At 36.1% G+C, this 24,835-nt stretch overlaps 1 protein-coding gene across 5 annotated transcripts in view; it reads left to right on the forward strand.

The window, feature by feature from the left end:
* LOC119081938 (protein numb) overlaps window positions 1–16,947 on the forward strand; it is a 48,131-nt gene extending 31,184 nt beyond the window's left edge. For 2 of the 5 annotated variants that reach the window (XM_037191194.1, XM_037191196.1), the window contains exons 2-4: window positions 10,150–10,514; window positions 14,218–14,469; window positions 14,534–16,947. In XM_037191194.1, coding sequence (XP_037047089.1) covers window positions 10,434–10,514; window positions 14,218–14,469; window positions 14,534–15,823 — 1,623 coding nt within the window. In that variant the 5' untranslated portion in view covers window positions 10,150–10,433 and the 3' untranslated portion in view covers window positions 15,824–16,947. Of the gene's footprint in view, window positions 1–10,127; window positions 10,515–14,217; window positions 14,470–14,533 lie in introns of all 5 variants that reach the window. The other 3 variants (XM_037191199.1, XM_037191197.1, XM_037191195.1) reach the window with 2 other exon arrangements.
* Window positions 16,948–24,835: the final 7,888 nt, after the last annotated feature.

Raw genomic sequence — 24,835 nt, forward strand, 5'->3', positions numbered from 1 at the left:
GCTTTTGTCGTAAGTGGAAATAAAGACTTACAGACACTTTTTGTGTGGTTAGCTGAAGGAAATTCATGCCGAAATTTAAATGTCTCTGACTGTAAGGAAAAAAAGGTGAGTTTCACTAACTTCTGTTTTACCATAAAACCGAAGTTCTTTCGCAATTTTAGTTTGAAATGCCGTAACTTCTACGGTAATTCAATTTTATATTGGTGTATCCGACAAACAAGAGCATCTGTCAGTAATTGAATTTGTTGGGTACGATACAGAGGAGGTAATTAAGTCAGTTCATTGGAGTTGCGAGTTAGTCCAACTTTGTCAAAACCATGGGACCATTAAAGCAGTACGTGTGTAGTGTTGAGAAAAGTGACATGCAGATCCTCAAAATTAAATTTCTAAATCTAATCGTTACAGTCAGGAACATCTCTTATTCAATCAATTTTATTTGTTTAGTTCGCTTTCTTCGTGACATTCATATCGTTTGACTCATACACATGTGAAACAAATGCAATTGTGTGGAACAAAGTGGACAAATAAAAATGAGATGTTGATAGTACGGAGGCACTTATGTAATATTTCATGACTGTAGAAGTTAAACAACGTTCTCTGGACCATATGACAACTCCATTCCTCCGAGTTATGAAAGTGAAACTCTGGAGAGTTTGAGATGCGCTCGATTTAGTTTTACAAATTCAAGCATAAAGGAAAGGAAGTGAAAAGTCTTTTTAACCTTTATAAATAGCGATAATTGAATAAAAAAGAAAAATCGATAAAATCAATCTGTTGCTTTAAGAGACATTTCAATGTCAGCAAATTTTTTATTCTTAGCAATGCCTAATTTCGTATGACAATTTGCAATAACTGAACAATAGAAAATCCAAAAGTCAAGGTAACATCTCACATTCTACGAATTAACCAATAAATTACTTATAAGTGTAAGATTCGCAGCTCTGGTTCGACAGATTCGTAATTTATTTATATAAACCAAGCCTTGAAATAAATTCATGGCACTAAATCAACGTTGAGAGAGGAAATGAAGCATCAATAAATTGGTAACATTGAGGACATTGATAACGTTTATTTTGAAATTCTGTTCGTCATTCATCCCAAAATCAAACTTTCTTCATAATATAATCGAGTGGATATCCTGAAGATGAATTGAATTTTCGATGGAAATTCTTTCTTTTTATGTATAAAATTGAACAGGCCCACCCATATCACATTCACAATACAATACGATTGATGTGAAGTTTTGAAAACGTACAATCAAAATCAAAATTCAGGAAAAGGAAGCGTTAGATTTAATTAAAATATTGAGTTGATTGACAAATTTTCGTTCACTAAAAGCAGCCCTAAAGTTTCCGAATTTTGTTCAACGTAATCACTCCTCACACCACACTTGTATACCAGTGACTTACATTACATCGTTCACAATTAATGAAGAATTGATTTAATTAACAGAAAATATCACCCTTGCGTCGCTGTGCCAATTTCTTAACTGAACGTTCACTGAATTTATTCCGGGTTCCCATGCCCACTTAACATAAAATTAATTCTTTTTCCTTTCGCATTTCTCCATTAAAAGTTCGTGTCTAATCGTTCATTAAACTGATTTTGTGTTCACCCAACAATGGAAATCAATGCTATGCGGGTGGTCGTTCGAAACCGGGGTGAAAATAATTTACATAGAAATTGTCATCATTACAATCCACTGTCAACCGTTTTTATTTTTTTTCATTCACTCAATTGGTTCGCTCCGAATATCGTTCGAAGATTGAACAAATTTTCCGAACTGAATTACCACCAGAGAAAATGCGGCTGGTGAACCATTTTATTAATTGATATTGAAATTCATTGCGTATGTGCGTATTATGGCGATGACATCACACGTAATTAGAGCATATTTTTACCCCAACCATATGCACAAGATATACAATGGTGATGGCTTTTGTTTCGTTAAATCGTAATCGGTTGCATTATGTTCAATACGGCATGGGAGAATGTTGTGCATTACGCAATGCAATTGCACAAAACGAATGTATTTGTGAGTGGGTGGGTGGGGGTTGCTTTAGCTTGGATTTTAAAGTTGTTCCATTTCCGTACGACACATGCAGTTTTGTGTCGAAAAACGGTTATTGTACGACGTTAGAAGGAGAATCCGTTTTTATCCGTTGAAAGTTTATTGATTTTCTTCGGTCTTTTTTGTGTGGGGCGTTGTTCCGTTCCCACGAAACTTAACAAACATAATGAAAGCAATACATATAGCAGCGCTAAAGTAGCTAATAGGTCACGATTTACATACATGCGGTGTAATTTCAGTCTTATCATTTTCTTTCGACTTACAAATTTTATAAAAACCAGAACTTTGAAATTTTCCCATTGCTTATTTATGCATTAAACTTTTGTGTTTTGTTTTCGGTTTTTAGAATTACGAAATAACAATCAAGTTATCAGAAGTTAATTACTGAAATTAATGCATAAAGGCTGTTTATTAAACAGTATACAGTACTACCGGTTATTGTTTTCAAGTTGTCAATTCCGAGCTTTGTGTTGTGCGTAAATTAGTTCCTTATGTTGACTTAATTAACCGAATGCGACATGAGGGCTATAAACATATTTCGTTTATTAGTTAAAGTTCCACGTTACGTCTTGCGGATATTTGATTAAAAGTTGGTTTCTAGAAAGCAAACTTGTCTTATCTTGTGTAAGCCGAAACCTTCAGTTCATTGTTCTAATTTATGTGGGTCAAAAACGTCCTACGATTACTAGTGAGACTACTGTGAGAGAACGAAGTATTTATAATTCTGACTTTTCGTTTAGCTTTTCTCTTAGGGACCATTTATAAGTTTTTCACCACAATCATGATGTGGGGAGCGAGGCTGATAACTCCGGTTAAAGGCAACGGTCTTCTAAACGCAATCAAAAAAGAAAACTGTAGTTACCACTCCGGCCGTAAGCCAACGTACTGGCCTACAGACCAGAAAAAGGTACCAGATCTATTGGATTTCTTCATTTCAAGAGGAATATCACACAACAACATGGAAGTAGTAAACATGGTGGACCTGACATCAGATCATACACCAGTGATTCTTAATCTCAATGCTACAGTCATACTAAAAAAGAAAAAAGAAAATCTAACTAACAAATGCACCGACTGGGAACTCTTCAGAAATTTAGTTGAAGAGTCAATCAACCTCAACGCTAGCCTGAAATCAAAACAGGAGCTTGATCTACAAACGGAAAATTTTATCAATCTTCTGCAAATTGCGGCAAGAACAGCAACTCCGGAACCAAAAGAAAAACTTATTCACGAAATCAATTATCCAGCCGAAATAAGAGAGCTTATCAAGGAAAGGAGAAAAGCGAGAAGACTTTGGCATAGGAGCAGAAACCAAAGTGACAAAAGAATCTTCAACAATATTAGTAACAGAGTTAATAAAGTTACAAAGCAGTATAGACAAGAAAGTTTTGAAAACTACCTAAGCAATTTAAGTTCGAGTAAAGATAGAGACTACTCTCTATGGAAAGCGACGAGACGATTCAAACGCCCATGCGTCCAAATCCCTCCCATAAAAGACTCCAGAGGTATTTGGTTACGAAAGGATACTGAAAAAACGGAATTCTTTGCAAAACATCTTGCAGAAGTCTTTCAACCTCACAATGACATACAATCAAATGTAGACACAACACCAACCTACCGACCTGACAAAAAGTTCAAAAAATTCACTCCATATGAAATTGCAACAGAAATAGATAAACTAAACAAGAAAAAGGCTCCAGGTATAGATGAATTAGCACCAGGAGTATTGAAAGAACTGCCAGCACATGCGGTGTACATGATTACATATCTGTTCAATGCATGCCTTAAATTCAAATATGTACCAAAAAGCTTCAAAATTGCGCAAGTAATTATGCTAAGAAAACCAGATAAACCGCCAGAAAAAGTAACCTCGTACAGGCCGATCTCACTGCTACCCACAATCTCAAAAATATTCGAGAAGTTGCTGATAAAACGACTAAAACCTTTGGTGAAAATCCCCGATTTTCAATTCGGTTTTAGAAACAACCATTCAACAATTGAACAAATTCATAGACTCACTACTAAAATTGAGAGTGCATTCGAAAAAAAGGAGTACTGCCCGGCAGCATTCCTGGATGTATCACAGGCATTTGATAAAGTGTGGCACGAAGGACTCACATATAAAATGAGTACACTCTTTCCAGGCAACTACTGTCAACTGCTTGAATCATACCTATCGGAGAGAACGTTCAGAGTAAAAGACGAAGAAACCTATTCAAACTTCTATCCAATACTAGCAGGAGTACCACAAGGAAGTGTATTGGCACCTTTCTTATACACTATATATACTGCTGACATACCTGTAACCACAAACTCTTTCATTGGAACCTTCGCAGACGACACAGCGATCATGGCAACAGATACATCGCAGTCGGAGGCAGTTAAACATTTACAAAATGCTTTGGATAAAATAAATCAGTGGACCATCGATTGGAAAATAAAACTCAATGAGTCAAAATCTAATCACGTCACTTTCGCATTGCGTCACATAAACAGCAATCTCCGCATTTACCTCAATGGGATTCCCATTCCGCAGGCAGAGTCAGCTAAATATCTAGGATTAAACCTGGACAGCAAACTAAACTGGAAACATCATGTGAAGCAAAAAGCTGAGCAAATCAAACACAAAACGAGACAAATGTACTGGTTAGTCGGATACAACTCTAAACTTAACCTGTATTGTAAAAGATTGATTTACAAATCAATTTTCGCACCTATCTGGATGTACGGCTCTACTCTTCGGGGCTGTGCTAAAAAATCAAACACAGATATCATCCAAACAAGTCAAAACAACTTTCTTCGCATGATCACCAACGCATATCGTTACGTGACAAACAAAGAAATTCACAAAGATTTAAAAATACAATGGGTTGCCGATGTAATTCGGGAAAACGCCATCAAACACGAAAAAAGACTGCTTCACCACACCAACGTAGAAGCCATCTTATTACTAGATACAACAAATGAAATAAGGAGGCTGAAACGTGTTAAACCCCACGAACTGACATGAAGGATGAAAACAGCACACCGCATAGGGACTCGACCATTGGGTCGTAAAACCCACACAAGTCTTACTTTCTTCTAATTACGCAAGTAAAAGGAAGATAGTACAACTCAACCCTAGTAATAAATTAACAAATAGTTAAGATTGTACTATTCATACCAATAAAGGTGTTTTTGAAAAAAAAAAAAAAAACAATCATGATGTGACTTGTCTCTTACGGTTAGTCATCTGTTATCGACGACGATTCAAAAACAAGAGATTTGCTAGGGATGTTTTTTTTTTTTTAATAAACCATTTATTTTTCATTCCATTATTTCTGCGTGGAACACAATGCATAACAGACATTCATAAATCAAGTGGGTTAAGCAAAATAGGGTAAATTAAGTAAATTGAAAATAAATAAATAAATAAATTCTCGTCTAAATATTAGGCTTAAGCAAGTGTAAACACAATTTTTTTTTTTTAATTCGGATAACCATTCGTCCAAAATAAATTAAATTAAGAAAACATGGTCCAAGTCATGAATTAAATTCAATAGAAAAAGTTATAAAGCCAAAAAACAAACAAACAAAAGATATCACAGAAAATCGATGAGAAGCCATCTACAGAAAAATATCACAGATCAATTAACAAACACAAAGGGCGATATCAAGTCATAAACAACGCTCTCCTGCATCACTTTTAACTTAACTTTAGTGCGAAATGTCTTAAAGGAAGTCGAATGCCGCGTCACACTGTCAACACGGTTAAACTCGTCGATGGCTAGCATCAGAGCCACATTCGGTGCATCAAAGTCCGTAGCCGTTGCCGAATAAACGTTGAAGTTATGTATCATAGAATCACGTCTGGTTGACCTTCCGTGCACATTTGCGTTTGTATGAAATCGAAAATTGTGCTTCGTACGAGAATTCACCAACTTGTAGACCAAACAAACCCGTTCTACCTTAGCTAATTCGGTAACAGGCATAATCGAAGTGCTGTAGATGTAGGACGTAGAAGTATTCCTGTCCAAGCTGAACGCAGCTTTAATGCAGCGATTTTGCAGCGTTTTTAGTTCCTTCATCTTATACTGGGCACTTGTAGTTTTTTTACACAGAAAAATGTATGTTAACTTTATACTTCAAACAGAAGACGTAATAGTTGTAGTGAAGGACACTCCTGCCACTTGCAAAAAGCTAATTCTGTCTGTACAAGCAAGCTTTCAAGTTTCTAGCGCCTGACTCCGACGAACAAGGGATCATAGTATGCGCCATTTTACTACACGTAACGAAAAGTCATGACTGTGCCAGATTCGCCCTTTAGAGGTGCCAGATTACCTTACGCCAAACAAAGAACACAGTTATTTTGAGGAATTAGGAGTTATATGATCTGTGACCTCATCGCTTCTGCGGACCTGTTTTACCAGATGTACGAACTTATTGTTCCGTTCTTCGTATTTTATTTAACATGTTCTCTAATCTAATCTAATCGGGAGAAACGTATTTATAAATGCAAAACAGACGAATTTGTTTACTTGACACATTATTAACTGAAAATGCGTAGTACTTATATGAAGATGATGGTGTTCAATGTGAAAGCTAATCCGACAAACATCAGTGAGAATTACGTTGAGAAAATTGTCACAAACAGACAAGGGAGGAAAAAGTTTCAGTCATAAATGTCGAACTTTATTTGGCATGGAAAATAAATGGAAATTAAGAAAAAGAAAATTTTTAAATTGTTTTGTTGAAAATTGAGTTTGTCAAAAAAAAAATTTCATGAGTTTGACGTGCGAAACGACTTATGTTCTTTGTTCTTCACGTTCGGTGTTTTGTATAGCGTCACGTACACGGTAGACAAATGTTAACCTCCACCACTTTTTATTGATGATAATAGGTAAAGTGTGAGGCAATGGTAATATCGTTCACGCATATCGTACCCTCGGGACCACTGTTTTGCAATTAAATGTTTCCATTACACCGTCAATATTAATTACCAAATTATCAGTAAATTTTTATCCGTATTTATTGTACGTATGGGTTAGATTTTGCATCCAGGTGCAAATAGTATTCAGGAGACTATTTGCACCTGGTGGAACTTACAGTTTTCATTTCTGATGTGAAACAGTTCCTCCAAACAGAGGCTTTACAATCACTTTACAAAATTTCTGCTGTTTCAGGTTTTTCAACGTTAGGGTCAAACTTGATTTTGCAAATGTCAGGCTAACTGTAGAAGGAAAAATGAATTTGCCTTAAATGCAACACCCAATTCACCGGTTCAACTTGTAGAAGAAAAAATCAATTTACCACTAGGGAGAATTTCCTCCTCCCATTCGTGACGTTTTTCATGTGCTCATGTTGTGATTAACCGTTTTTCTCGACGAAGCGAAGACATCAATTCACCACAGTATTTTTGAAAACATAAATTAAGTGACAGCTCAACGGAGGAAACGTAATTGGCCCATGGCCTATTGAGGGAAGAAAATCAAGTAGACAATAAAACCAAGAATGATGATGAAAATCAATTTGCCTTTGCCAGACTACCTTGTAGAGGGTAGAGACAGTTTTGCTTTGATGCAACAAGCTATTTTTGGTCAGGATGCAACAGTCTAATTATGACTATTTGCACCCGGGTGCAAAGAGTCACTTCGTACATAATAGTACTTACTATAGTTCCATATATTCTAAAGGCTATTGAAATCGTTCATTTACAAAATGTTTCTGACAAAATATAAATTCACGTTAAAATTGATTGGATTGCTTATAGGCATTATAAATACCTGTGCACACAAATCACCCTTAATTATAAACGTTTTATTGTACATTATATGTATATATACTGAATCTGACTAACTCACACACACACACACACACACACACACACACACACACACACACACATTCTATGTGCGAGTCATTGTACTCGTTATATCTTTTAAATGATTTCTTTTGCCCATTTCCATGTGAATTTTTATTTTCATTTCTTTCTTCGATCCGACAATAATCCCATGATTTAATTTTTGCATTCAGTTTTTACGAAGGGAAGAGAAATATAAAGAAAAATTTATTGCAAACAATATCACACGGATTGGTATAGATTTATGTGATTTATTCGGTGAGAGGATATTATTTTCTCAATTTCAATTTAAATTTGATTTTATAATTTCGGGGTCTTAAGCTAAATTACCTTCTAGGTAGGACATTTTTCTGTTGATGCTTGCTGTTTCGGTGATTTGTGTGGAAAAAAACCGTTTCCCATTAATTTGTATAAAAGAAATGGTAAAATTTCCACCTACACCACCAGGGTAAACACATTCCATATTCGACTTATGCTGTGATAAACTGATACCATTCCACCACGTCCTGATTATTCAGATTATAAATACAGCAATAAGATTAACATTATATCGATTTATTCAGTATGCATGATAAGTCATATTTTTCATATTTTTGTCGTTAAACTACTCTGCCTACTGTCTGCCCGATCTCACCATAAAATATGATGCGATGTGATAAAACACTTCCTATTAATCGTTGAAACTTAGTGATTTATGCAACTAGTTGCGAAAAGTGGTAGTTTTTGTCACTAGATTATCCGACGAGCGAAGCGAGTTTGATAAATACGTTGTGTGACAAAAACTACCACTTTCGCAACGTGTTGCATAAATAACTAATGAACGATCAAGTAGACTGCATTTACGTACGCTTGGCTCACTGCGATTTTATATCTAAATAGCCGAATGGTTAGAGGTGTTGCTCGACAAGCTTGGGTTTGGTGTCGGTGGTTCGAAATGCGGTCAGGGCAGAATTTTTATTTACGGTTAATGGTTCAGATGTTCAAAAGGAGTGGTGAAAAGTAAATCTATAGAAAATATAGAAAACCAGAGAAAAATAGTCATTTGTGTACCTGTTTTGGACGATTGATTTTAGGGTTGCTAGGAATCTCGCGCCGCGTCATTCACAATAATTCACATTTTGACACATTTTGTATAAGGAAGATGTCACTTTGTGAGTTATTGTGAATGACGCGGCGCGAGATTCCCTAACACCGATTTTAGGCAATTTCGCGGATTGTAAGCCGAACAAGCGAAAGTGCCTTAAATCAACCGTCCCAAACAGGTACACATGTGAATTTTCATGCAAAGGGCAGACCCGAGAAAATTTGAAAAATTGCCCTCATTTTCGGCCCCGAAGTATGAAAAAGATCATTCGATCGCCACCCATATCAGGCATGAAAAAGTTCAGTTTTCGCAGCGCAGTTGCATCAACACATTTTTCCTCTCAGCTTTTATATAGAGTCATGTCTAATGGCATTATAAAGTAGCCATGGGGTAACTTTTATAAAAAGAAAAATGCAAATCGGATGTGAGAACATATTTTAAGATAGAGAAAACATTGCAGGTAGACAACCAGACATTTTATATAAAAGTTTTTGATTTTAACATTTATGGGAAATATATAACCAACGTAAATGAAATGGTTCGACGATGAAAAGAAAAAAGGGGAACAATTTTCAAAATTAATTTGTGTTACGGGAAAAAAAATGCGGTCGACAATATGAGAATGTTTTGTGTAGTATGCGTTCCGAGGGAAGAATTTATTTAAAAATTTTCTCTTCCTTATGAGAATTTGTTTTTTTTCCCGTCATTTATTCACTTGTGAAATGTAATTTGATGTTGCTGTGTATCCGTGTGGTGGATGTGAATGGATTTTGTATATTAATGGTCGGTGTGAAAAGTATCGCTAATAAGATGGGTTTTGAGAGTAAAAAAAAGGTGTGTGAAATTGGGTAAAGATATTCTTAAGGATTTAAATATTAAGGGAGACACAAGGACTGCAATGGCATTCCAATTTCTACATTGAAATTCGAACAATTTTTTAATGACTTCCGATTGTCCCTTCAACAAGAGTTATACGCAATATCCGTAGAGTCAATGACCTGCATACTTAATTGTCGACACAGTTCATGAAACCTTAAAATTTGAACAATTCACACAAAACTTTTATGCAGCATTCAGCCATCAGTGAGATTTAATTGAAAAAGTTCAACAAATTTTCTCAATTCGGTCGTTAGTTCATTGTGATAATTTTTCCAGATGGAGTACGTTACTCAATACACAAACGATTGTAGCCCCCATGCCAATTAACAGTGAGATGAAAGAACTGCTCTGAATAAATACATAAAAAACGAAACCCCACATTCAACATTATTATCAGCGTGCTTTGGAAATTATTAGTCATGTGTCTTTAACGGTGATACATTTTTTTTTAAACAAACAAACAAACAACAAATCAACGATACAACTTAACGACGAAAAGAGAAAAAGTCAAAACAAGAAAATTTTCACATCGAACTGTTATCAATTGAAAGACAAACAAAATGGGAAATACTTCTTCACACACACATGAACCACTTGACAGAGGTTTTACTCGAGGAACATATGGAGACGTTAAAAATACGGTTTGTTGTTCTTTGATATTAAAATGGCTAACTCTTAACATTCTTTCATATTAATGGCTAACTTGTTTCATTACTTTAAAGAGAATTTTGTTTATCGTTAAGTTCATTTTTTCTCATTAAGGACTAACAAGTGATATCATCTTTTCTACCCATCGCAGAGAGAGAAAGTGATTGTTTCTATGTTTATAGAGTCAAAAAAACAGTTACCTATGATTGCTTTTATCACAGAAACGTTGACTCATGTAATGAGTTATTTTCGCAGCATCCAATGTCACTTGCTATTTTAGACACTAAAGAGACAAAGCATTTCATGTGCCAAAAAAGCATTTATCACCGAGTTGCGTCCAACGGTTTTCTCAATAGAGACAACGAAAGTTGTTCTTTTCATCACTAAGTTGAGCAAATGTAATGATCGAATCTGTCACTTTTTTTTGATCTAAGTGTTTCACCTGATTGATGCAAAATATTTAACTTCATTTGTGTTATCAATCTTTAACTTGTATATAATGTTCTGTAACATTTGCTTAGGTTCTTATTCGGGTAAATATGAGGATAGGGATGCACTCTGTAACTGTTCGCAGTTGACATTTATCTCTGTACTCTCTAAAAAGAGTTTATCTTGTGAGTCTCGAGAATTTAAAAACTGAGGATCATTAAGCCCCTGCGGATTTTTTGGTCTTGACTGATATATCGTCCTTGACGAAACTATAGGATAATATCAATAGTCATTATTTTCAGTTTATATTTCCATTATATCGGCTTGTTAATAGATTTTTTTTTTTGAAAACTTTTCCCATTTGTCATTTTTTTTTGGTTCTAGTTTTAGGAACCAAACTAATTGAAAATATTTTTGAGCATAGTTGCTTTTAGTTAACGAATTGAGTGCCGAGCTACTAATAAAGTTTTCCTCCTCATACGTTTTAAATGACTACACAAATAATAATTGAAAGTGGCTGCTGACGTTGATATGTTAAACGAAAAGTCATTTACTGTTAAAATAACAAAATTCTCTTTATGGACGATGTATGGATTAATGGAATAATATTGTTAGATGGGAAGAGTGAAAATGTTTGGATTTGGAAGACCTTTAATCGAAGTCCTTTTGAAACCACCGACACTCAACAAACATTGTCAGATAAAATGATAATGGAAAGCAAAACGAAAGCTTTCGGCATCTAGCTTAGAATTTTATTGAGAAATTATTACGGGATATTATATTCGACCGATAGAAAAATCCAAATTTTAATTTTATCCATTAAGACCATATCGATTATTGGAAGCTAGTAGGTGAAACCAAATTTAAACTTCAAGATTTAGCTGTCACAAGTAGAGGTGTGCGCCGATCTTAAAATAGTCGGCGGCGGTGTGCCGACTGGTAAGGGATCGGCGGCGGCGCGCCGGGAGAAACTTAAAGTCGGCGGCGGTGCGCCGATAAATTTACAAAAATTCTAAACTTTCGAAAATAATGCAAAAACATTTGAAAAAGCGTGCGCAATCCTTTTTCCGAACACTGAATTCTTACTATCTTGCGATCTGAAATATCAACCACTTATACAAGGGGAATCAACTGAGACGTATCTCACCTTTTATATTTTGAATGTACAATCACTGACCTATTATTTTAAAAACATCTAATTTAATGAATCCAAGAATGTTTAGTGAGTTTGCGTAAATGACATATAAGCTATAAGTCAACTTATAAGTTGGAAATTTTAAGTCACATCTTCATACTAGATGTTCTGCAAGTTTCTTATTTCCAACTTATAATTTATGCCATTTACGTAAACTCACTACTATTATCTTTCGATTTATGCAATAACCGTTCCCGTAGTAGAAGGTTTTTGCAAATAAGAGATTTAGATAAACTTAAATTTATAAGTAATAAGTGGATAGACTACGCCAAAATGATTTTTACCCCAAATTTTTTACATAAAGCAGCTAAAAATTGAAAATAAAGATACCCGTGTCTCGTCTTTTGACGAAAAAACTTGAAATCGGAAAGATTTTCCACTTTATAAATTCCTGAAACATGTGATTTGCGCCATCTTCCACCCAAATTCCACATAAGGTCTTAAGTTTGCCACTTTACAATTACAGGAGTATTCACCCAGTTCTGACTGATTCACTGAATTTTGTTCTCTATCCTCTTCCTCTTACCTGCATCAACAGACAATAAGAGAAACGTCGTCTGCCGTCTGCCGCGCTCCATTCCATTGCACAGAAAATAGAGTAATCCATCTACTGATGGAAATAGGATACCTTATAGAAAGCTACTTCGAAGATAACCCTATCGTAGCATCAGAAACAAAATCACCGTTGTACAGTGCAAGTAAGAACAAAAACCCAAAGTTCCGACAAAAAATTTTAACAAACGAGCCATCAGAACAGTCGGAGCGTTTGCTGCGACTGAGCCCCGTACAAACCCGTATATCTATTGCGTACGTGACCCTAGTGCGTCTGTCACCCTACTTTGACCGTAACCCTATGCGCCGCTTAAAGTAGTTAAAGTAAAATTATTATGTAATGTGTACATCGTAGAAATTGCACATAGCGCAATTACGAAGCCCCGTACGACGTTCCTTTCAAATAAAACCAAAATTTCAAATAGCCCTAAAATTTTAATTTATTGAGTATAAATACACCTAGTATCGGCCTCAGTCCGAGGATCCAAATTTAATTTATTTTTCAACTACATTCTATTCGGCCTTTGATTACCTTCCAAATGAAACAAAAATTACGAAAAACGGATGAAATTTGCTCGAGTTATATGTAAAATACACATAGGGCCCTAGTAGCGGCCTTAGTCCAAGGACCCAAATTTAATTTATTTTTCAACTACATTCTATTCGGCCTTTGATTACCTTCCAAATGAAACAAAAATTACGAAAAACGGATGAAATTTGCTCGAGTTATATGTAAAATACACATAGGGCCCTAGTAGCGGCCTTAGTCCGAGGACCCAAATTTAATTTTTTTGCAACAACATTCTATTCGGCCTTTGATTACCTTCCAAATGAAACAAAAATTACGAAAAACGGATGAAATTTGCTCGAGTTATATGTAAAATACACATAGGGCCCTAGCAGCTTTTCACTTCTAAGGCCCTAACTCACGGTCCACTCACCCGATTTTAAAAAACTTTTTTTTCCTGGATTGGTATTAACAATACCTATCATTTGCCGTGTCATTTACATTTCCATCGTTTATTTTGCCATAAATATCACCAAAAGACCTTAAATCACTTAGGTGGCCCTAACTCACGAAGGGCCGACCCGAATATGCCCATCTTCGAACTTAGCCTCACTATTTTGACTATCTTTCAGGGAAAAAAAAAATTGAAATCGGATTTGATTTACTCAAGATATCGACGTGACGGACAGACGGACAGATGGACAGACGGACAGACGGACAGACGGACCAAATTTTTATTGCGGATTCGTCATCTATGAACATAGGCAAACACTTTGCCCTTACCGTCTGCTTCGAATTCCATCAATTACACACGGCATCGTAATCCTATAAGCCCCTTCGTACTTCGTACGGGGCTAAAAACTCCTTTTTCTACGCATATAGAAACCTGACTTATAAATTAAGAGAGATAAACATTTGCTACAACCTTGTACTCAGGCACACACTTTTGCCCATTAAAATGGTTGAAAGCACTAAACGTCTTGTCTAATTGTTTCCTTTTTGTTCATTCCAGAAATCAGCATCATTTCGAGCGAGTAAACGCTCGTCTCCCAACAAGATGGACCGTCTTCGTCGATCGTTTCGAGACTCATTTCGACGCCGAAGAGATCGTGTGCCGGAAGCGTCGAAGCCACATCAATGGCAGTCGGACGAGCAGGCGGTACGATCGGCTACATGCTCATTTCCAGTAAAATATTTGGGCTGTGTTGAGGTGTTCGAATCGCGTGGAATGCAAGTGTGCGAGGAGGCACTCAAAGTACTTCGGGTATGTTGCGAAGATAATTTTGTCGTCGGGGTCCGAATTTTGATTGAAATGTTTTCCATTTTAGAATTCTCGAAGACGTGCAATCCGTGGCTTACTGCATGTTAGTGGCGATGGTTTGCGTGTGGTCGACGATGATACCAAAGGTCTGATCGTTGATCAAACAATAGAAAAAGTTAGTTTTTGTGCACCGGATCGCAACCATGAACGCGGATTCAGTTACATTTGCCGTGATGGTACGACGAGGCGTTGGATGTGTCACGGATTTTTGGCGAACAAAGATTCTGGTGAACGATTGTCACATGCTGTTGGCTGTGCGTTTGCTGTTTGCTTGGAGAGGAAACAACGACGGGATAAGGAGTGTGGTGTCACAATGACGTTCGATATGAAAAATTCAACATTCACCCGGAGTGGTTCGTTCCGACAACAAAGCATAACCGAAAGATTGGCTAACAATGAACGTAGTGTGGATCCACCATCCACAGCTGTCGTGCCACCACAGCCGAAACCGCATAATCCATTCGCCATTGAACGACCACACGCAACACCGTCAATGCTCGAGCGTCAAGGTAGTTTCCGCGCATTTAACGCTCTCAGTACACAATCTCCATTCAAACGGCAAATGTCACTCCGTATTAACGATCTTCCGTCCAACGCTGAAAGGCAAAAAGCATTTCTTGATCCGTTAGCTAACGGTCAAATTGGCATTCGATCTGTGTCACCAATACCGGAAATATCTTCGCAACAAATCGATACCGTTAGTCAACTATGCCAAGAACTTAGTCAAGGCTTATCGCTGTTAAGTCGAAACGATGCTGACGATCTCAATTTCAATAGTTTAACGAGCGTTAATCAAAATACGGCAGCTGCAATGATAGGATCGCCAGTAACTAGTCCTATAACGTCACCCACATCGATCTACGCAACAACGGTAACCAGTACGATTAATGTATTCCCTTCAACTATAAGCAATGCTCAAGCTCCATCAGTCGTAACACTACCCAAAAGTCCAATCACCGTTGCATCATCTTCCGATACTTCACCCATAAAACAACCGATCACCGTTCCAATATCCCCGCCAACATCACCACTGAAAACAATACCGGCCGATACGAATGGTGCTTCTCAATTGCCCAAAGCCGATCAATGGCTGGGCCAGGTCGTCAAAAGTACATCTCCGCTTCCGAAACGTGCTCCACCATTGGCCGTTCACTCGCGCGCTAAATCACTGACAACAACATCCGACCCGTTCGACTCGGAATGGGTCGCCAATGTGACGAAACCGGAGCTGCGAAACACAAATCCGTTCATATCGCCACCAAAGCCACCAGCTCAATCATTTCAAGTTCAATTGTAAATTTCGATTTTTATTATAATTTGTGGGCGCGGGCAGCGGCGTTGTATACATTTTTTTTAAGTGAATGAATGTGTCGATGTGTTTCAGTAGAATCACTTTTTCGTTATTTCGTTAGTAAAGAAACAAAACAAAAAAAATTTATTCGATCAAAATGTTGTGTGGATGTGTTAGAAAGAACATTGTTTTCCGGCATAGCCAGTTGTAGAATAGAATAGTTAAACACCAGACGCAATGAGTCTATTCTGTGAAAGAGTAGATTTCGAAACTTTTTTCCGTCTCGGGACGAGGGAATCACTTTTTTTACAAGAAAAATGAAGAATTGTGCCCATGAAGTCCCAGAACTTTTTGGATGCGATGGAGTCTGTAATAGAGCGATCGGGCTATCAATAAATGAGGAAGAGTGATCAAACTATTATTAAATTGTTCAAGCTAGACGCAAAACACTATTCTGAGAAGGGGACTCTGAGAAAAACAAGTTGTTCAGTGGCACGACTTTTAAATACGAGAAAATTATCAAAACTGTTTTATTCATTCAAGAGAATAGGTACTCCTTGCAAATTCACAAACATTTTTTCCTAAGACGTCGACATGCTGTGAACCAGGAGTTTCTTGAATCACTGATATCCGGACCACAAATAAAACACAATGTATCCCCTTCGGGTGTTTATTTGCGTGTGACTTGAATCAGTTTTCTTTTTAACTTAGGCTACTCGATCTTCCAATCATTGACTACCAATTGTCAACCACACTGCTGCTAGCTATACCACTATGTTCATACGCAGCAAATCTTGTCAGGACAAATACCAGAACTTCAATCAATAGCAGCGAATGATGTTGACTGTTGCTACATATTATTCTGGGCCCATAACCTGTTAGCAGAGATTTTTGAATTGGCTACTCTTACGGATGTCACTGATATTCAAACCACAAATCTTTACTCTTCCGTCGTGACTTGAATCAATTTTCTTGTTAACTTAGGCTACTCGATCTCTAAATTCATCTAGATTACTACGTCTATGTTATTATCAAGTGATAGTAGATTTATGATTGGGAAAGCATTGTTAGTGAAGTTGTAAGGAACGTCAACACAAACTTTGACTTTAAATATCGAAACTTTACAAAAGTAGGAAAAGCGCACGAAAAATTGTTCATACTATCGTTGCCATATTGAATGATTTTCTGATTTTTCGGTTTTACATTTTGTCAACAATTTCTAATAAGAAGCTACAGCAATATGCACAAATTTACTTAATTGCACAAAAAACAAACAAACAAACGAACTATCTAAAGCCGAACTATTTATATTAAAATTAGAACTAAATGTACTTAACGAACGCGCTCTTGGAGTGCGTTCACTTAACCCAAAATGAAAAACAAACAAAAAACTTCTTTACTCTGTGTACTTAAAAAATGAAATTTAAAAATGTTAAAAAGCGTAAATATATTGCAAAGGAAGCAATTTAGAAGAGCAAAGCTTACCGTAATATAGAACTTATTGAATAAAATTGAAAACAGAAACTATCATCCTATACATATCCAGTCTAACAAAACAAAAAAGTATAAAAAATAAATAAATTACAAAAACGAGAGTGTGAATAAGATAAAATCAATATTTTCCATAGATTTGTGCACTAATAATAACTAAAAAATAGATTTTGGACGATTTTTGTATTATACTTTATAACACCAAATGTAGTTGGTCGTTTGTTTAAAACGAGATTTTGGCCAGGATTTTTTCCTTTAAATGTGACTGAAATGTGGAGAAAGTTGCCAGAAAATCGAAAATATTTAGAGAGTGAGAGAATTATGGTGTGTATCGACTCCAGCAAATAATGGAAAACCAGGAAACGAAGTCAATAGCGACAGGAAGTCCATTTCACAATTTTCTCCTTTTGTCAGAAGTTCGTTTCATCTTCCAAATTGTGTGTGCATCAGACATTCAACCTTCTTTATAACAAATTTCCAACGAATTTACTTTCAAACTGTTCCGCCACTGTAACCTCATTAGTAACTGATTAATCAAACTTCTAACAACAGAAACCGCTATTTCCCAGTTGGGTATTTCAATCGTATGTGTTATATTCACTATTTATATTTATATCGCAGAATTACAATGAGTGAAAAGGTCTTTAAAGTTAGATAACTTTCAGTCATTGCACCACAGGAATACGAAATACAAAGCTAAGCGAAATTTAGTGTAGAGCAGAAATGGTAATTGTTTGATGACTTGTTTGTGACTACTCAGACTTGGTACATTTTCTGACCAAGAACTTGGGTTTTAGTGAACTGAAAACTTGTCAAGATTTTTCCTGTTACTTGTGCTGATTTTCCACTTTAAAGAGCGATCTCAATTTTGCTGTAAAATAGCCGTTGTACAAGAAGATATTGAAAGTATCAATACAATCGCGAACATTTCTGACGATAAATTCAGATAGCTATTTTCGAAGAAATGTCCAGTTATTTATCGCATGGTTGTGTTGAACAATTTCAGGTGTATCACCAGTAGCCACTTTAAGGGAATTAAATTCTTAAATTTTACAAGCGATTTTTCCGCACGAGCTGACATATTTTGACAAATGGATCATACATTTCGTGTCAAAAGTTCATTTCACCGGATGGTTGAATACTCGGCTTTTAACAAAGAAAAAGAAAATTTAGAAATTTGTGGGAATCTTTAAGAATTTTATTAATTTAATTCCTGAAAATAAGCCCTGTGTACCACAGAAACAGAACTACACGAAAATAGTTGTTAAAAGCACTCACACAAATTACTGTGTTGTCGACCGATCCTGCTCGTTCATTGACGTTGAAACGAATTGAGTATTTTGTACATTTTGTATTACAATCGCTAAACCGAACTGGTGTGCATACGTTATTTTGCACCAGCTGGTCACATACAATTCCAAATGGGACCAGCTGGTGCAAAATAACGTATGCACACCAGTTCTGTTTAGCGATTGTATTTTCCAAGAAAAAGAAAAATGAATTTTTCACTTAAATTATATCAAATTGCTTCGTTTTAGTTTATCTGTTTTATATAGAGGAAAAATAGAAAAACAAATAATTGAGATAAGGATTTAGCTAGTGAACCCATATGATATACACTTAAATAGCCAATATATGTGTAAAATTAGTGATGTTATTTTCTAAAGAGCTAGTAAGTTAAATAATATGAATGTAAAAGAAAAGAAAAAAATGATCTCAGCGTGTAAACTGAGAATCGCTGCAGAATGGGTAGTGTAGAATAAAGAGCGACGAATTTTTTATTTTCTTAATTTTAAAATGCGATGAAGGAAATAACTTAAACTACTAAAAACAAATTGTGCGCTTTATTACTTAACAAAAATACTACGATGGATATCAATAGAATTAAAGAAGAATAATAATAATAACAAAAGTCTAAAGTATGGAAACAAGAAATTACAATATTTAGCATCAAATTTAGTGAATTTTTAGCATTAAAATAGTAATAGTAAAACGAACAAGAATTGAACGAAACCATTGCCAGAGAAAATCATTCAGATTAGAAAACGTATCCGGAAAAAAAGAAAAATTGAAGCAGGAAATGCAATTTAGTTCGTAGTGCGTTCACTTGTGCCATTCAAAGCAAATGGCAGTGTTCAGCAATCGAGTTTTGCCAAAGGCCAAAGGCTCTATCTTCTTCTTTTTCAGCCTGTTTCTATCCACTGCTGGATGTAGGCCTCTCCAACTTCTTTCCATTTCGTACGATCCATTGCCATTTGCTGCCAGTTTGTACCTGCAATATTCTTAATTCCGTTTGTCCATCTCTCTGGTGGTCTACCTATAGCTCGTCTTTTATATGGTCGCCAGTTCATGATCTTTTTGGTCCAACGTTCGTCTGTCCTTCTTGCAATATGTCCCGCCCAGCTCCATTTCAGAGATGCTATTCTTTCCATGACATCAACGACCCTGGTTTGTTGTCGAATCCATTGATTCGTCATTCTGTCTCTGAGTGTTATTCCAAGCATACTCCGTTCCATGGCTCTTTGTGTCACTCTCAATTTATCTTCGGATGCTTTTGTTAAAGTTAACGTTTCCGCTCCATAAGTGAGCACTGGAAGGACACAAGTGTCGAAAACTTTACGTTTCAGACAATTATTCATTTTGCTTTTGAAAATTAGTCTGAGTTTTCCGAACGCTGCCCATGCAAGACCAATCCTACGTCTTATTTCTGCAGTTTGGTTGTCCAGACCTAACTTCAGTTTATGTCCTAGATATACATAGCTGTCGACTCGTTCAATGACAGTGTCACCAATTTTGATTTCTCTATCGTCCCCGATGTTGGTCATGACTTTTGTTTTCGATAAGTTCATCTTGAGGCCAACTTTGCTCGCCTCTTCACTTAACTGTTGTAGCATAAGCTGAGCCTGACCTAGATTCGCTGCTATCGGTACAATGTCATCAGCGAAGCGGAGATTGCTCAGGTACTCTCCATTTATCTTTAATCCCATTTTACTCCAGTTTAACTTCCTAAAAATACTCTGCAGAATCGCCGTGAATAATTTCGGTGAAATGGTGTCACCCTGCCTTACACCTCGGCCAATTCTGAATTTCTCCGTGCTCTTATGAAGTTTTATACATGAAGTAGCATTTTTGTACACATATCGAATTGTGTTGGAGTACCTTGAGTCTACTCTACATTCGTCTAATGCGTCCAATATCGACCATGTTTCCACTGAATCGAAAGCTTTTTCGAAGTCTATGAATAGCAAGACTATGTCGATGTTGTATTCACGACACTTCTCAATAAGCGTTCTCATCACCTGCAAATGGTCGTTTGTGCTGAAACCAGATCTGAAAGCAGCTTGTTCAACAGGTTGGTAGAAGTCGAACTTGTTAGTGTTCCTCTTCGTAATGATTTTCATAAACAACTTGTAGAGTGTTGACAATAGGCTTATGGGTCGGTAATTTTCCAGCTTTGTTATGTCTCCTTTTTTATGCAGCAATGTAATTACCGCATTTTCCCAGGCTTCTGGTACTTCTTCCCATTGGAGACATTGATTAAACAAAGCCGTGATTGCCTTTAATAATGAGTCTCCACCTAGTTTAATGGCTTCCACTGGAACACCATCTTCTCCGGGAGACTTTTTGTTTTTCATCTCGGCTACTGCAGCTTTGACTTCATCAACAGTTATGTCGGGCATATCCTCCGATCCCACGTTTCTTATTATTGGTCTATCTTCGGTTTCTTCCGTTGGGCTCTGTCTTGCTGAAGAAAACAAATTCTCATAAAATTCTGTTGCAATGTTTAATATCGCATTTCGATCCGTTTGAATCGTTCCTGTTTTGTCTCGTAATTTGAAGATTTCTTTTTTGGCGTTTGTCATTTTTCTCCGTAGGACTTTCATATTGCAGTTAGCTTCAATTATGTTTTGAGCCAATTGGACATTATATTTTCTTTCATCTGATCTCCTTGCTTTGTTGATACTTTTAGACAGGTTCCGGTATTCCACCGAATCTCGTCCTCCGTTTTTTACCAACTCTGCTCTGCTTGCGATCAGGTCTAAGGCTCTATACCAGGCAAAAGTTGACCGATTTTTAAACGTCGGATTCGTTCCTTACATCCGCCGTTTATACAATGACAACAAATGAATGAGGGTGATATGGATTTTTATTGTGCGCGAAATTTTTGAAAACGCAAATGATTTTTGTGGAAATTTTTTTTTATTTTTTTTTAAGGTATTTCAGGTTTTAGGTGTCTATATATATCACTCTAAATACCTAAACCCTAAAATACCTTAAAAAAATAAAAATAAAAAAATTTCCACAAAAATCATTTGCGTTTTCAAAAATTTCGCGCACAATAAAAATCCATATCACCCTCATTCATTTGTTGTCATTGTATAAACGGCGGATGTAAGGAACGAATCCGACGTTTAAAAATCGGTCAACTTTTGCCTGGTATAGAGCCTTTGCAAAGGCACATTTCATCGTAACCTGGCAGCCTGAATGACTTGTTTATTTTATTTGCAGATTTTAAAATAATTTTCGATGTACCAGAGCATAGCCTTGTTCCAAGCACGAACACTCATTTTTCCACCATCAAAAATCCTCCAATTTTTCGAACATGTCGGCTCCGCCTCGGATCAACAAAGTTCGCACGAAAACTCAATCTTTCAACTATGTATCCATTGTTACGTAAATGACCACTTTTAGCTACCTATGAAATAATGACACATAGTTCAAACATTTTAAGCTGTTAACTGGTCACATACGGCTATTCATCTGTTATCGATAACGACGACAGAAATAATGACAAGGGTAATATGGGTAATGTGGGCCTTTAAATTGAAGTACAAGATTTGAAATCAACTGATGAACAGGTTAACCTGTTACAGACGGCTGTCATCTGTTATCGACAGCAATAATAAACGACAAGCTCTGAATAATGAGGTCTTATTTTGCAAAAATCATACTCAAAACAATTGAAGTAAAAGATTTCTGAAATCAATTTCTGTAGATCTTTCATCGATGTAAGTAATAGACTTGATAATAATACTGGTCATATGCCGTTTTCGAGTGAAAATTGACGCAAATTAACGCACTACTCTTGATTATTCTAAACGTTCAAAATATTCCGAATGAAAAAAAACAACCCAAAATTGAAGCTTAAATTAAATCTACTGGCTGGCTTTCTATAATGATTAATAAACAAACATTCCAAACACTGTTTCTGTTTTCCTTCGAACCCAGGTTGTCTATTTTAAGTTATTGTTGAAAAATCAAAACAAAAAACCACATAAAGGAAAAACGATTCCATCGTTTCCCATATTTTTCTTTCTCGTTGTTTGCATCATGAGCTTCGAACAAAACGCGTGTCTTTGCTGCTTTAAAAACAAACATTTAATAGCCAGAAAGAATATTTCCAATTTTTGTTTTTTATTTGAAGAAAGAAAAAAATCAAGAAAAATGTAAATATTATTTTTATAAATTGATCTTTGTGCATTTACACGAAAGATGTGTAACATATAAATATGAAAAACAAAGCAAAAAAATTATATTCGATCTTTTAATAAATTTATTCGATCCGTAATGGTAATAATAATAATAAATAATGAAAAATTATATATACAAATTACATAACATTACATACACACACACATTATATATACATAAAATATATTAATTGTTAAGTTATGTTGTTAAATTAAAAAAAATGAGCAATGATAAAACCAAGTCTAATTTCGTATGCAACCTGTACCCGTACAAAGCAGATGTAACCAGAAATGTGTTTTGTTTTGTCAACCAAGTAACTAGATTGATTGCAGGATTACTGTGACTTCCAACACTCCTCCTTAATCTTGTGATCAATGTTGACTCCTCCTGAATGTTAGAAAATTATACGAAACTCGATTTTGTTGGTTTTCCAGGTTCCAGAGACTAATAAGCCAACACAAGATAAAGAAAATATAAAGAATTTATTCATAGACAACCGAATAGATTGAGTAGTTAAACGGACTAACTAGATTCGTTGTAACTCAGCAAGACATACTAGGACTGATTTATCGAATACTAGATCATGAAATTGTAAAACCAACAGATTTTCCAACTTCGATTGTTGATTTCCCAACCAATCCAGTTGCTAACATCACTCCCATCACACCTACCGACTTTCGGCTAGGCCTTTGATACCATTGTCTGCCGACGTTCGGCTTGAGATCCATTCATCCTTTAGAGTGAATCCTTATGTGACTACCTCCACAGGCAAATTGTACCATGACCCGAAGTTTACCGCCACCACCATATGATGCACAAAATCAGTGCATCTACGTAACTGGTACTGCCGTTACCGCGAAACCAAAGTTACTGGTACTGCCGTTACCGCGAAACCAAAGTTACTGGTACTGCCGTAACCGCGAAACCAATGTAACTGGTACTGCCGTTACCGCGAAATTCTTTTCTTGAGCCATCAATAGTTCATACCACAAAATCCAGCAAATATATCTGTCGTCGCAAGCTTGACGTTGCACTTCTTTGCTTCGTTTCACCGTTCATCGTTGTATGTAACCAAGAACACACAATGTATGCCACAATTTCTAAATATGACAATTTCTTTGTTTTGTCGTTTAATTTACTGCTTGACTTCCCAAAATGTCACACATAAAAAATTACACAACTTTTCGGCTTCCCACAACTTCAGAATTGGAACATTGAAGTTGCTTCGTTTCTCCGTACGCGAATTGATTCTGTACGATATCCCAATTTCAAAATAAGACCAGATTCTTCTTTTCGTTATTTATTCTTCGGACTACTGGGCCCATAACCTGTAGGAAGTTGAGGATATGCGTGGCAGAAAAAATAAAATAACTTGATCTGAATCCGAAGATTGGCTTTATTGAGAACAGAATAATTTAGATGTTTTGTTGCAAACAGATCGAAACGGAATGAACAACTTCATTTTGTCAACCAAGTAACTAGATTGATTGCAGGATTACTGTGACTTCCAACAGTAAAACCTTTTTGGATTGGTAAGTCTTTAACAGTCGACAAGCATATCCCCAAGAACTGTAGAATCTATTTCAACTTATGATCCAACAGATTTCAACAGATTAACGCAAAATCTCTTACCAAGTATCAACGCAATTTAAACAAATGTGTTTTGAGTGACTGAAAATATTGTTTTCAGAGAAATGATAAGTTGGATAGAAGGAACATGTGAATGACAGTTGGCTCCTATTGAAGAGAATGTGAGAGAATTGCATACAATTTCTCCTACACATTCTTTCCAATAGGAGCCAACTTATCATTTCTCTTACTGTTTTGAGCAAAATATTTTTCACAATTTTTTTACAGTGCCAAAATTTGTGTGATACTTGTCCAGTTTCAGTACTATATTTAGAGTATCACTCATGCTTGAAGTACGTGGAAAATATGCAATGTCAAGTACTTCAAGGTTCACATGAAAATAAGCCGCAGAGACAGCAGTAATTTTATGACTAAAACACTAAAATATGGAAAAACTCTATTACATTTCTTCTTAGTTTCTAAACA

The sequence above is a fragment of the Bradysia coprophila genome, unplaced genomic scaffold (genome assembly GCF_014529535.1).
Source record: "Bradysia coprophila strain Holo2 unplaced genomic scaffold, BU_Bcop_v1 contig_373, whole genome shotgun sequence".
Lineage (NCBI taxonomy): Eukaryota > Metazoa > Arthropoda > Insecta > Diptera > Sciaridae > Bradysia > Bradysia coprophila.